Source organism: Anomaloglossus baeobatrachus, chromosome 2 (assembly GCF_048569485.1).
Source record: "Anomaloglossus baeobatrachus isolate aAnoBae1 chromosome 2, aAnoBae1.hap1, whole genome shotgun sequence".
Taxonomy (NCBI): domain Eukaryota; kingdom Metazoa; phylum Chordata; class Amphibia; order Anura; family Aromobatidae; genus Anomaloglossus; species Anomaloglossus baeobatrachus.
The window spans coordinates 377,566,291-377,579,991 of record NC_134354.1 but is presented as its reverse complement, the minus strand read 5'-3'; the positions used below and the strand labels follow the sequence as shown (position 1 = coordinate 377,579,991).

Sequence of the window (13,701 nt, the reverse complement as noted above, 5' to 3'; positions counted from 1 at the left end):
GTCACACGAGACGTCGTGAATGATGCCGGATGTGCATCAAGAAAACCGTGACCCTGACGATGCATCACACGATAGATCGTCTCGTGTGACGCCCGCATAAGTATTCCCTTGCCTAATAATCCTGCATACAGTGTACATATTATATATTTTTTTAAAGATACATGTATTTGATCTAAGTATTACACTCATCATGAAAAATACAAAACCAAGATGAAACAGTTGTGGAGTTATGAAAATCAAAGCTTCAATAGATATTACAACCTCATACAAACCTTTGCCGTAGAGTAAAGTGCAAGTCAGTAGCTAGTATATGGAGGGAGCTTATGGAGTGAACCCGCCCAACACTCAGCAAATAATGGATGGGACATACAGCCAGGACCTATCTCTAATGGCCACTGGTGGAGTGAAGCTCTATCCGCTACTGTTATCCTGTTAAATGCTACTTTCAAACTCAGAAAGCGACAGCGTATCAACATGGGTGCATGTTATAATATGCACCCATCGGTGACCCCCAAACTTAATTGCGGGGCATCAATGGACAAGTGGGGGCCTGTTGAATTCCATGTCTGTCATATTGGAACTCCTTTTTAAACACATCCTATGGCTAAATTTCAAATGAGATGGGGATATTTAATATATACAGCAATACAGTGGAATTGCTCTATATAGCATAAGAGAACAAGGGAAATGACAATTGCAGGTTCTAGTGTCCTAAAGGGACTAATAAATACAGTAAAAAAATAAAAAGATGAAAAAAAAAAAATAAAAGTTTGAATCAACCCTCTTTTCCCCTATTTAAAATATAGATGTTAAGAATAAAAAATATACACATTTGTGTCTATTGAAATATAAAGACACAATAATTAAAAGTAGAAGTCATGCCACAAAAATGAATTCATGATACTTGTATTCACTCAGAAAATGAAAAAGTTATGATTCTTGAGAGAAGGAAAGGAAAAAACGAAAATGCAAGAATGGAAATAGGCTACATGGGGAAGGGTTAATGATATACAAATGGTGAAAAAATGGAAATATTTTTAAAACATCCTAAATTAATCAGAATTGAGTGTGAGTGGCACATTTAGGGCTGTTCTGATAAGTTTAATATACTTGGGCTTGAACTTCCTGATCCACTGCTAGCAGCTCAATTTACGTTATTGTGCACCCAGTATATACCTTTTTTTCTCAAAAATAAGACAGGGTCTTATCTTACTATTTTTTTTTCCAAAAAAAGAACTAGGGCTTATTTTTGGGGGAGTGCTTATTTTGTTTCCATGAACAACAATCACACATTTATGCTTCAATTTGCCTTGAAGGTGCATGTCCAGCTTTAGGGTTAGTAACCTTAACCCTAACTGACATTCATAATTGCTTGTACAGTATCAGTGTCTCTTATGGTAACACTTACTGGCACTCTAAAAGCACTTTGTGTGGCAGTGACACTCTTCTGCTCTATACAGCCGGGAGGGGGCAGAAGGCGGAAGTCTGGAGCAGGACTTGGGAGTGGTTGTTGTAATGTCACACGTGGCTGCATCTGCGGGACCGAGAAGGGCGGGATCCAAGATTCGGCACACAGGAGGCGGGAGGTGGGACCCTGGAGTGGCAGCCAAACCCACACCATAGCACAGTAGCGTCCGGAAGGTGGGAACCAGATGACAACACTCAGGAGGGAAGACTCGGTAGTGGGTGAGCAGATTTTACCAGCTACATTATGCCTATTCCAGTGCATCTAGCTAGTTAGTAACATAACTTATCATTACATGACATAACCTAACTCTGGAGGCGTTGACTAACTGAGGCTTATTTTTGGAGTAACGCTTAATTTTAAAGGCTATTCCAAAAATCCCTAAAACTCATGCTAGGTCTTAATTTTGGGGGAGGGCGTATTTTTGGAAAAACAGTATTAGATACAAGTTTTATCTGTGAAAGCACAGATAGAAATCATGCATGAAAATTGACATCTGAATGAACCTGTAATGCAAATTTTACCAAGCGTTTTGCATACTAAATGTATGTCACTTTTTATGCCATATATGAAATATAAAAAGCCAAATTGCTAAACATTCAGAAGCCCAATTGAAGCATGCCCAATCTTGGCCTGCCTTGTCCACCAGTCCAACTCTAAATCCTCCCTCATCCAATGTAGATGGACATCAACTCAAAACTGCTGGTGAATACACATGTAGGCATCAGAAAATGTGTGAGAGAATGTTGAAATTGGTACTTTTAGAGGAAAAAAAACTGTATACTTATTCAAACAGCCTTATCAAAACCTATGTACTACCAATCACAACCCCCTCACACACAAAATAACTATGGTGCCCATTGACACCAAACTATAGAACCTCCAAAACACAAGCTACATTGCTCATATACTGTAACTCTAGCAGAAGCATAATGAGAATATAATCTTAGTAATAGCATGGTATCAGCTATAGTTGATCTAAAGATCTAAAGTATGATATTGGCTTTTCTGTTTCATAAATATATGCCATCTCATTTCCCCCATTCAATGAGTGTAATCCAAACACTGATCTGCTGTAGTTCACATAAACAGTATTTTTCTGTAAAGCAATTAAGCTAAAAATACTGTGCTAAAAAGTGTGACATGCTCATGCAGGCAATACAGTAACAGTGCCAGAGGGGACAGTGTGACAGAGTGGGGCATAGAGCCAATGCCTCTCAATTTCAACTGCATCCATATCCTAAAGATGATGGCGACGTTAAGAGCTTGACCCAAAATCTATTCAGGATCTACTGGCGATCAAACATTTGTCAACCACTGCTATATTGTAAGCCTTTCCCATGTTTAAAATACGGTAGAGAAGAAGTGAAGAGTGAACCCAGCACCACAATTCAGTATATTAAAATATCAAAAAATTCTTAGGTATTAAAAAATCCAATGGATTCAAAACTTGAGAGAACACACATAAGGGCACCTTACGCATTTCGGACAATAAGTAAAAACAAGTCCTTAATCATAGGTCTATGATTAACTTATGATTAAGGACTTGTTTTTACGTATTGTCTGAAATGCGTAAGGTGCCCTTATGCGTGTTCTCTCAAGTTTTGGATCAGTTGTTTTTTATACCTAATACATTTTTGATATTTAATATACTGGATTGTGGTGATGGGTCCACTCTTCACTTCTTCTCAGCTTTATACCATCCTGGCCGGCCTGGAGGACCACGAGTACCTGCAAGTCCTGGAGCACAGTTGCCTATGGTAAGCTGAAATCTCATTACCTTTTTTCTTAAAATACGGTACTTTCTGATGGAAGATTTGCTTAGAAAGAGCACCTAAAGTATACAGAAAACAATCAGAGTTGGTGCAAATTGTGCAACCACATCCATGAAAATCGCCTCCACCTCCATGTCATGTGTTACCTGAAGGCTATGTTCTCATCATGAGATTTTGGTAAGGTTTTGATGTTGCGAAATTTTTGCAGTTTTCCTACCCATATATAAGTAAGTTAGGTTACTTGCGTTCTTTTTCATTGCCTTTTGTTTTTTTTAATATATTCTTTATTTAGAATATTTCTTAATAATACAGAGATCAGAGTGCATGAAACCAACAAGCATAAACATTTGTTTTACAAAAGGGGGGGCAGAAGGGAAACAATAGGAGGAATGCAGGGAGGAGAGAAGTCATGAAAGGTGGGAGGGTAGAGGGAAAACGGTAATAGGAGAATGCTTTTTTTACATCTGATTTTTAGCTTGTTTTTGTCACTGTGATTTTTGTCTCTTTTTGATATTTCATGTTTTAAACAAAGCTGGTTTGTTTTTGATACTTCTTGGTATTTGGCTTTGACAGTGTTTTTGATCACTTACATATTTATCCATTTCTGCAGCAGATATGCACTTAAAATCCATGTATGTTTTTTACTTGTGTTTTTTTCTGCATCTATGGTAAAATCTGCACATCAAACTCAGCATACCCACAAGGGAAATTGATGTTGGGGAGTTGAAGCACGCATTGCAGGTTAGTTTACCTAGAATAAGAAAAGCACAGGTGGTAGGAGATTTCTATAAATCCTATTCACTTTGAAGGAACTGTGAGGCTGAGTGACTACGATGAATTTTTGGTAAGTTTTTGAAGCTGTGTATTTTTGCTGCATAAAAAAGCAGCATGTTACATTATCAGAAAAGTAGATGGGATTTATAGAAATCTCATGCTCTTTGGGCTTCTTTTTTACATAGCAAAAATTAACCTGTTGTTAATTTTTCAAATCAGCAACTAATATACTTCTCCTGTGGATACACTGAGATTCAGGTGCAGATTTTTCTTACAAACTTTCAATAGATGTAGAAAATTCGCCATTACAAATGTACATGCGATTTCAGTGCAAATGCTGCGTTTTCGAAAATATGCAGGGCCAATAACTCATGGTGGGAACATAGCCTTAAAATTGCAAAGTCCATGTGCAACAACCTCAAGGTGTGGCATTTTATGGCTTTTTATCTTCAGGCTTCTCTATAGCAATCTAAAAAGCTCTAAAATATATACACAAAATGTAAAATAATGAAATTACATCAAAATTACTTGTGAAAGATAGCTAAAAGAGCATAAAACATGGTGGGTTTTTTTTTTACAAACTCTGAAAAATATGGGTATTAGGTTATTTGTGCCTAAAAGTAACAAATTAAATAAAAAGGAATTTCGTCCTTCTATGCTGTTTATTGGTTTCTTTTGTCAGTTACCCTTTATTGAATAGCCTAACACAATTTATGGTAATTGATATAGTACATTGGTTGCTGTTTTCCCAAGCCATGCTGTTCTCATAATCTGTTTGTTGAGTCAACATGAGCTTTCGGTGTATCCATAGCAGGGATGTGCAGCTGCATCCTTCAGTCAATAGGTAATCCTATAATAAACTGGATCAGCTTCCATGGAGACTCGGCTTTAACCCATCCGACACTTGAACATGCTATAAACGCTCTGAAGCGCCCACCAATAAATGTCAAATAATGTAAACATAAACCCTGCGAGTGGCACGTCCAGATCTAGAAGACTGATTTATGTACACACTCATCCATAGCACTTGCTGCTGTGGTTTCTACAATGTTTTACATTATGTGAGGTGATGTGACTCACCCCGATAGCTTTTTTTACCTTCTCTTTTCCGCATTTGTGTTATCTGCTTGATGATTTCTGAAAATACAGATCAATGTGATACATTTGTGTTTCTAAATGGAAACCTGTCATTTGAGTCACGCTGCCCAAACCACAGGCAGCAGGTATCTCAGTGTGGATGCATGATTGCAGCCTGGTATATTTTGTTTTTAATGCCAGCAAAGGACCACAGGAAGATATAAGACTAGGTTGACTTTTCCTAACATCACCACTAGAGGCATTTGACTGTATACATATGGGAGATACCTGTCAAGCAACTGGAATGGCCATATTGTTAAACATTTTTTTACCATATTTTACATACTGACAGCTAGTTGACTTGTCTAACTGACTGGTGTACTGGGGTCAATGACAGACCTGCGACCGGAGCCTGGGGGTACTTGTTACTGGGCCGGCCCTGTTCTTCTTGGAGGATGTCATGGCAACAGGGCCCGGTTCCGTGACCCCGGCAGTGTTGTTTTACATAAATGGCTGATGATGAAGGGGGGGAATATTTAAAGGGGGTGTCCATGGACCTTGTCGGGTTGCTTGAAGATTTATCGCTTGGCCCTATGTGGTCACCTTTTCACTGGATGTGTGTGGATTTGGCTTCGGCACTAAAAGTAACCTCTGCCTCCAGTTTGCTAGCTGAGTCATAAAATTCTCCTCTAGTTGAGGTACCAGTCCCCTTCTGCGGCCAAGTCCCTCCTCTCCGGTATGTTGTTTGTGGAACGAGACCACAGGATTATGGTTGCTTCCTGTGGGCTCGAGGATCCTTTCTGTTATGTGCCTGGGACAAGCTGCTGCAGATCCAGACCGCAGGTCTTGACTGGCTCACGTTCTACAGTCTGCTCCGACTAACTTTACTCCACCCCCCCCGGCCTGGCTCAGACTGTGCGTTCCAATGGCGCATGAAAGGTGCAACGTCCCCTAACCATGATCCAGTGGAGTGTTACTAAATGAGAGTGTCTGTGTTGTGTGTATACCGGTTAGTGACTTCTTTCCTTACCCGGGAATGGGATACCACACCTCTAGCCGAGGTGCAGTACCTCAGTGGCAATTGAAGCCTCAGGGACGCCACATACACAGGTAGGATTGACTCAGGGGCCCACTTTACAGCTATCTACAAATGCCTGCAATATCCCCTTTAAACTCGGGTGTCAACTAAGGTGGCTCATACATCAAACAATAACTGTGATGAAGAATTACAGTGGTTTGTATCAAAAGGTTCTCTGATGACATCAAGTTACATTCTATTCATGTCTTCCCTGATTCAAAATGCAGCAGCTTGCTGGGTGCCCAACAGCCGCTCCATTCATCCTCTATAAGGGCTGACCTAAAATGCAGAGTGCAGCATTTAGCAGCCACTTAAAGGAACCATGGAGCAGCTATCAAACATGCTGCTAAATTCTGATGATCGGTTTGGGTCCCACTAAATGGCCCTTTACCAATCAATAAATTATCATCTATCCTCTGTTAACTTGTTTTCAATAGAAAACTCCTTTATGTGCATCTCTGCCACAATGTAAAAGTATACATCACCTGTCTTTCTAAATAAAATATCACGTTTTGCTTGAACATCATAAAGAGTGCAGTGAATTCTATATCTGAATTTTGCAAGGGACTCTACATCCCGTCTACCAGCACCTACTTACATGGTTGTGTGCGCACTAATTATCTCTGACAATGTAAAAGTATGTTACAGAATTGGAGTGGATTAAACTTTTATCTATTTAATCTCTAAGTAATAATGTCCTCCCTTTCTGGCCCCATACAGTAATAATATCCCCCATTTTGGCCCACATACAGTAATGATGTACTACAATCTGGCCTTCATACAGTAATAATATCCATCATTGTTGTCTCTATACACTAATAATGCCCCCATTCTGGTCCCTATAAAGTATAATTTCCCCTTCTGGCCCTTATGTAGTAATAATGTATCTCTTTCTGGTTCAATATAGTAATAATGTGTCACGTCTGCCTGGAACCACAGTCTCAGGATGGCTGTTACGGACAGGCTAGAGGCAAGCCACTCACTTAGCAGGATCCTGAGAACCCCGAGAACCTTTAACTCCTATACAGGGATTTGAAAATACTACATGACCCTGGAAATTGCTACATGTGGAATGCTGCAATTCCAAGAAGAGTAGTTGTCAGCAGGGTCAAACCAGGAGATACAGAAAAGGGACAAAATCAGCAGACAAAAGCATACTCTGGAATCAAGCTAAGGTCAAAAACTGGAGATGGCAGCGAAGTACAAAAACAGCAGGCAGGAGAATAGTCAGAGAGCATGTAGGGGGTCAAACACGGGAATCAATATACAGAGCAGAGCAAGAACCAGAGACAAGCAGTGAACTACAAGACTATATCTGGCAGAGACCAGTAGACAGGAGGGGGTATAAGAAGGGTGTGGTGTCTTCCCATTGGCTGTAGCTGAAAGGTGGTAACTTCAGCTGGAAGACACACGCCAAGACCGTCAGCCAGTGGTACTGTAAGTCACAGTCAAACCCAGCTTAGTGGTGGATAGAACCTGCACCCACCAGAGCCATTGGTGCCGACTCCTCTCCCATCACCAGCATCGCCCATAGAGGAAATACGGTGGCGCCTGGTGATTAAAGCAGAATTCGCAGGAGCAGACTCTTATGGGGACGTGATATAATGTTGCCATTCTGACTCCCATATCGTAATAATATCTCCCATTTCATCTCTGCTCATATGTTAATTTAGAAATAAAACAAAAAAAAAATCTGTAACCTATCCCTACTCCTAGGTAGAGTTGCATCTTCTTCCTTGTCAATGGTGTAGTTAAGGCAGTGCAAGGCTATGACATCATTGCACCACCTGTGATGGGATGCTGACATCACTTGCTGCTGGTGGTCTCTGATAGACCCGTAGTTTATTATGATATTGTTGGACAGGGGGCTAATGGCTTTCTTCTCCAAATTAGTTTTTAACTGGATAATTGACATGACCTATTCACAATAGCCTCTGCCTCTCTTTTTAATCAAGCAAGTTGGGCAGTGGCAGGGAACTAGAATTGAATTCAAGTTGTGGATTTCAAGTAAACTTGTAGTCTAATATTCATAGAGTTCACAAAAAGATCAATCCAATGTAAGTATAAATTAAATTGTTGAATATTGACCTATGCATGATTACCTCTGGTTGGTCCCTAAAATGCTAATGACAGGTTCTCTGTAAACATCATTGATGGTGCCACAGAACCAGTTAGAGAGTGGCTCCAGTGATAAAACATTTATCAACTATCAAACATACCTACTTTTTCCATTCTGTTACTTCTCACTATATCACAATTCACTACGTTTTATTTAGAATATGCATATTTGTTATTTATTCGAAGGTGGGAACATGGAACCCCACTGATGGGTTAAACATCACAGAAGTCGCGAAAGGACGAGGACCAAATATAAGCGAGTCCCTGACAAACCGCACACTCATTGTAACCACAGTATTGGTAAGGTTATTTTTTTTACCTTACTGTGAAATTTGTATAACAGTTTTGAGATTTGTAATAGTCTACTTATTGTCTGCATAGAATAGGTTATCCAGATCATCTATACAGTATATATTCAGTTTTCATTTAGGCATGGCTCACGCATATGCAGGGCTTTTTGGGGAGCTTTTCACAATCCCTAAAAAAATAAATTGCAATGTATACCCTGACACAGCGATTTATGGTTATGAGGTATGAACTCCAAGTGGCCTCCATCCTGGAAGTTTTCATCTTTTTTTTATGATGTGTAGAATAGTTTAGTCTACCACAATTTTTTGTATTTCAAAATGATGAACACTGTTAAGATGGAGTTCAAACTTAAGGTGTTTCTGCCACATGTCAGTAGCTCCATAAGAGCTTCTGAATAAAGCTCTAAAAAAGGGGAATCAGGTGCTATCCTTAAATGGAGCCATTTATTTTAATGATGTCATTGTTTTTCCTTTTTTCATTCAGATGATCAATCCTTAAAGGATTTTTATTAGATTAATCTTTATGGTATAATTAATACATATTTGACCTTGGGACCATTACTATTCTCTATTATTTTTTTCTTTTCATCTGCTAAAAGTCTAAGTGAGGGAGTTTAAGTAGAGTAGGAGGTGGAGGTTATGCACAGTAGGAGGCAGAAGTTAATCACAGTAAGAGGTGGAGTTTAAGCAGATTAAGAGGTTTAGTTTAAGTAGAGTAAGAGGTTAGAGTTTAAATAGAGTAAGATGTGGTGGTTAAGTGGAGTAAGAGGTGAAGGTTACCTAGAGTAAGAGGTAGAAGTTAGTCACAGTAAGAGGTGGAGTTCAAGTGGAGTAGGAGGAGGAGTTTAAGCAGAGTAAAAAGTTTAGTTTAAGTAGTGTAAGAGGTGGAGTTTAAGTACGGTAAAAAGTGGAGTTTAAGTAGAGCAAGAGGTTTAGTTTAAGTAGAGTAAGATGTTGTGGCTAAGTAGAGTAAGAGGTTGAGTTTAAGTAGAGTAAGAGGTTTAGTTTAAGTAGTGTAAGAGGTGGAGTTTAAGTAGAGTAAGACATAGAGGTTAATCAGAGTAAGAGGTAGAGTTTAAGTAGAGTAGGAAGTTTATTTTAATTATAGTAAAAGATTTAGTTTAAGTAGAGGAAGAGGTTTAGCTTAAGTAGTGTAAGAGGTAGAGTTCAAGTAGGGTAAGAGGCCGAGGTTAAGTAAAGTAAGAGATAGAGGTTAAGTAGAGTAAGAGATGGAATTTAAGTAGAGTAAGAGGTGGAGTTTAAGTGCAGTAAGAGGTAGAAGTTAATCACAGTACGAGGTGGAGTTTAAGTAGAGTAGGAAGTGGAGTTTAAGCAGAGTAAGAGATTTAGTTTAAGTAGAGTAAGATGTTGTGGCTAAGTAGAGTAAGAGGTTGAGTTTAAGTAGAGTAAGAGGTTTAGTTTAAATAGTGTAAGAGGTGTAGTTTAAGTAGGGTAAGGGGTGGAGCTTAGGTAGAGTCAAAGGTGGAATTTAAGTAGAGTAAGATGTGGTGGTTAAGTGGAGTAAGAGGTGGAGGCTAAGTAGAGTAAGAGATGGAGGCGAAGTAGAGTAAGAGGTTGAGTTTAAGTAGAGTAAGAGGTTTAGTTTAAGTAGTGTAAGAGGTGGAGTTTAAGTAGAGTAAAGATTAGAGGCTAATCAGAGTAAAAGGTGGAGTTTAAGTCGAGTAGGAGGTTTAGTTTAAGTAGAGTAAGAGGTTTAGTTTAAGTAGGGTAAGAGATGGAGTTTAAGTAGGGTAAGAGGTGGAGGTTAAGTAGAGTAAAAGGTAGAGGATAAGTAGAGTTAGAGGTAGAGGTTAATTAGAGTAAGAAGTAGAAATTAAAAAAAGTAAGAGGGAGAGGTTCAGTAGAGTGAAAGGTGGAGTTTAAGTAGAGTAAGAGGTGGAAGTTAAGTAGAGTGACAGATATTTCTGTCTGGCCTCAATTATAGCAGTGTCTACAAAAAGCTACAACAGCCCAGTTTATTGTGATTTTATGTCTACCTCAACAAAGTGGACTCTACTGAAAAGTGGTCAGACAGAAAACAAAGTGATTCAATCTATCACCTTAAAGTCAATAGCCTCCTTAGGGGTTCTACCTAAATTCAATTTTGCAGGCAAATTTTGCAGCAAGTGGTCCAAACACAAGATAAACTTATAGTGACTAGCTTGGGCTCTGTCTGGATTTTCATTGCAATCCCATTTCCTGGAGATCTCAATGGAAACCCCAACATTGTGCTAGGCGTTGTGTGCTGCATATGTGTGAACCTACTTGTTTGTATTTTAAGAAGTTTTCTAGATTTTTTTTTAAATTTGAAATAAATGTTTTCAAATGAAGAAAAAAAGAATGTTTACTATTTAATCCCGCTACTGCCCTCAAGCTACTTCAGTTATGTTGAAAATTCCCAATATCCTGAAACAAGGATGCCCTGATTGTGATGGGGTTTAATCATATGGAAAAACTACTGAATAAACTTCTAGATGAGTGACTTCCTATTTTATTTTGCCTTTTCTTAATGCTAATATTAATATGCCTTCTTCAAGAATAGATATATATATGACCCATGCAGCAGTAACCCCTTTGGAACAGCAATTTCACAGCTCACAATGTTCCATATTGAAGGCACCTCTAGCCACAGAATCGATTTAGAAAAGAAGTTGATGCCTTCAAATACAAAGCCTGTCCATTTATAGCAATAAATAAGGAAGGAGGCCGCAAGAAAAAGCCTCATGCATTTAAGAATTAACCCAACATGAAAATGTAAAATGAAATGTGCATTACACGATTTTAAGAGCTACAGCTATTAAAATATGCATACTGCTATTCCATGACAGCAGAAAATTAATAGCAGCTTATGATTTATAAAAGCTGTTGGCTCTGTAATAATTGCATATCTGCATTTTATAAATACATTACTATAAATACAATTTTATTTCTTCTACAAGAGGGCAGAGTATACACAGATGTGTACGACATATTTTATGCAGACACAATATGTCCCTGTTCTGTGGAGCTTACCATTTAATTCTGTTGTCTGAAAAGCAATGACCTTCACAATGTCACAACTGTAGGTAAAGAATGTGGCACAACTAAGAGTTAACCAGGTAGAAAGAGACACAATTCTGTATTCCACAATCCTGAATATTATCCATTTCTCACATAATTTATAAAATAAATATAAAATACTTAGTGGAAGGAAGTAAAGGAGAAAAAAAGGTTTAACCCACTCACCTGTTCCACTGAGACTACTAGTTGGACCGTGCACGGAGAATATTAGGTCGGCAAACCTAAGAAACATAAAGGAAGGAGAGTAATTCCAGCAACCAAGGCCAAAAAATTGGTTAAAAATTACAAAATGTTATTTTATGATAATTAAAAAAGATTCCATCGTGACATCATGGTAAAATAGGCGAGAGTACATGTTTTGAACATATTGTTCTTAGTCGGTCTCAGAGACAGACGAAGAACAATAAGTTCGAAACACGTACTCTCGACTTTTTCACCATGATGTCACGATGGAATCTTTTTTAATTACCATAAAATTAAAGTTTGTAATTTTTAAACAATTTTTTGGACGCAGTTGCTGGAATTACCCTCCTTTCTTAGTGAAAGGAAGTGTATGAAGATGTTCAGCATTGTCTGGTGTCGACAAACGTTGAAACGTACTCATAGAAAGCATCAATTAAAAATTACATTTTATGTGAATCAATAGTACAAGTGAATATACAATAAATTTTTCATACCGTCATATGAAAAAGTTTGGGCACCCCTATTAATGTTAACCTTTTTTCTTTATAACAATTTGGGTTTTTGCAACAGCTATTTCAGTTTCATATATCTAATAACTGATGGACTGAGTAATATTTCTGGATTTAAATGAGGTTGATTGTACTAACAAAAAATGTGCAATTCGCATTTAAACAAAATTTGACCGGTGCAAAAGTATGGGCACCCTTATCAATTTCTTGATTTAAACACTCCTAACTACTTTTTACTGACTTACTAAAGCACTAAATTGGTTTTGTAACCTCATTGAGCTTTAAACTTCATATGCAGGTGTATCCAATCATGAGAAAAGGTATTTAAGGTGGCCACTTGCAAGTTGTTCTCCTATTTGAATCTCCTATGAAGAGTGGCATCATGGGCTCCTCAAAACAACTCTCAAATGATCTGAAAACAAAGATTATTCAACATAGTTGTTCAGGGGAAGGATACAAAAAGTTGTCTCAGAGATTTAAACTGTCAGTTTCCACTGTGAGGAACATAGTAAGGAAATGGAAGAACACAGGTACAGTTCTTGTTAAGCCCAGAAGTGGTAGGCCAAGAAAAATATCAGAAAGGCAGAGAAGAATGGTGAGAACAGTCAAGGACAATCCACAGACCACCTCCAAAGACCTGCAGCTTCATCTTGCTGCAGATGGTGTCAATGTGCATCGGTCAACAATACAGCGCACGTTGCACAAGGAGAAGCTGTATGGGAGAGTGATGAGAAAGAAGCCATTTCTGCAAGCACGCCACAAACAGAGTCGCCTGAGGTATGCAAAAGCACATTTGGACAAGCCAGTTACATTTTGGAAGAAGGTCCTGTGGACTGATGAAACAAAGATTGAATTGTTTGGTCATACAAAAAGGCATTATGCATGGAGGCAAAAAAACACGGCATTCCAAGAAAAGCACTTGCTACCCACAGTAAAATTTGGTGAAGGTTCCATCATGCTTTGGGGCTGTGTGGCCAATGCCGGCACCGGGAATCTTGTTAAAGTTGAGGTGTTACGGGGGGACCGGCAGATTAGGACCAGGGGTATATATCCCAATCGCCAATCAGGGCCCACTGTGCTCCAGATGGTAATGGAGCTGCTGGCACCCTGTGGGTTAGGCAGAGACTATAGAGCTGGATGGCTCTGAGATAACTCAAGGAACCGGTCACGTGTGTAGGGACACGTCAGACCGGACGACAACCCAGTTAGCGTTTCGGTGGAGCGGACGCTACTCTGACCACGTGTGTAACAACACATCAGGCCGGATGGTAACCAGTTAGCGTTGACTGAGAAGACCGCTGCGACAGCGCCCTGTCGGCCACGTGTGTAAGACACGTCAGGCCGAGCGGTCCTC

The 13,701-nt window shown here is 39.0% G+C and overlaps 1 protein-coding gene across 1 annotated transcript in view; it reads left to right on the top strand.

Annotated features, from left to right (window-relative positions):
* Positions 1-13,701, top strand: part of GRIK3 (glutamate ionotropic receptor kainate type subunit 3) — a 1,015,705-nt gene that overhangs the window by 748,468 nt on the left and 253,536 nt on the right. Inside the window, exon 9 of the mRNA XM_075336050.1 lies at positions 8,474-8,587. Within this exon, the coding sequence (XP_075192165.1) occupies positions 8,474-8,587 (114 nt within the window). The remainder of the gene's footprint in view (positions 1-8,473; positions 8,588-13,701) is intronic.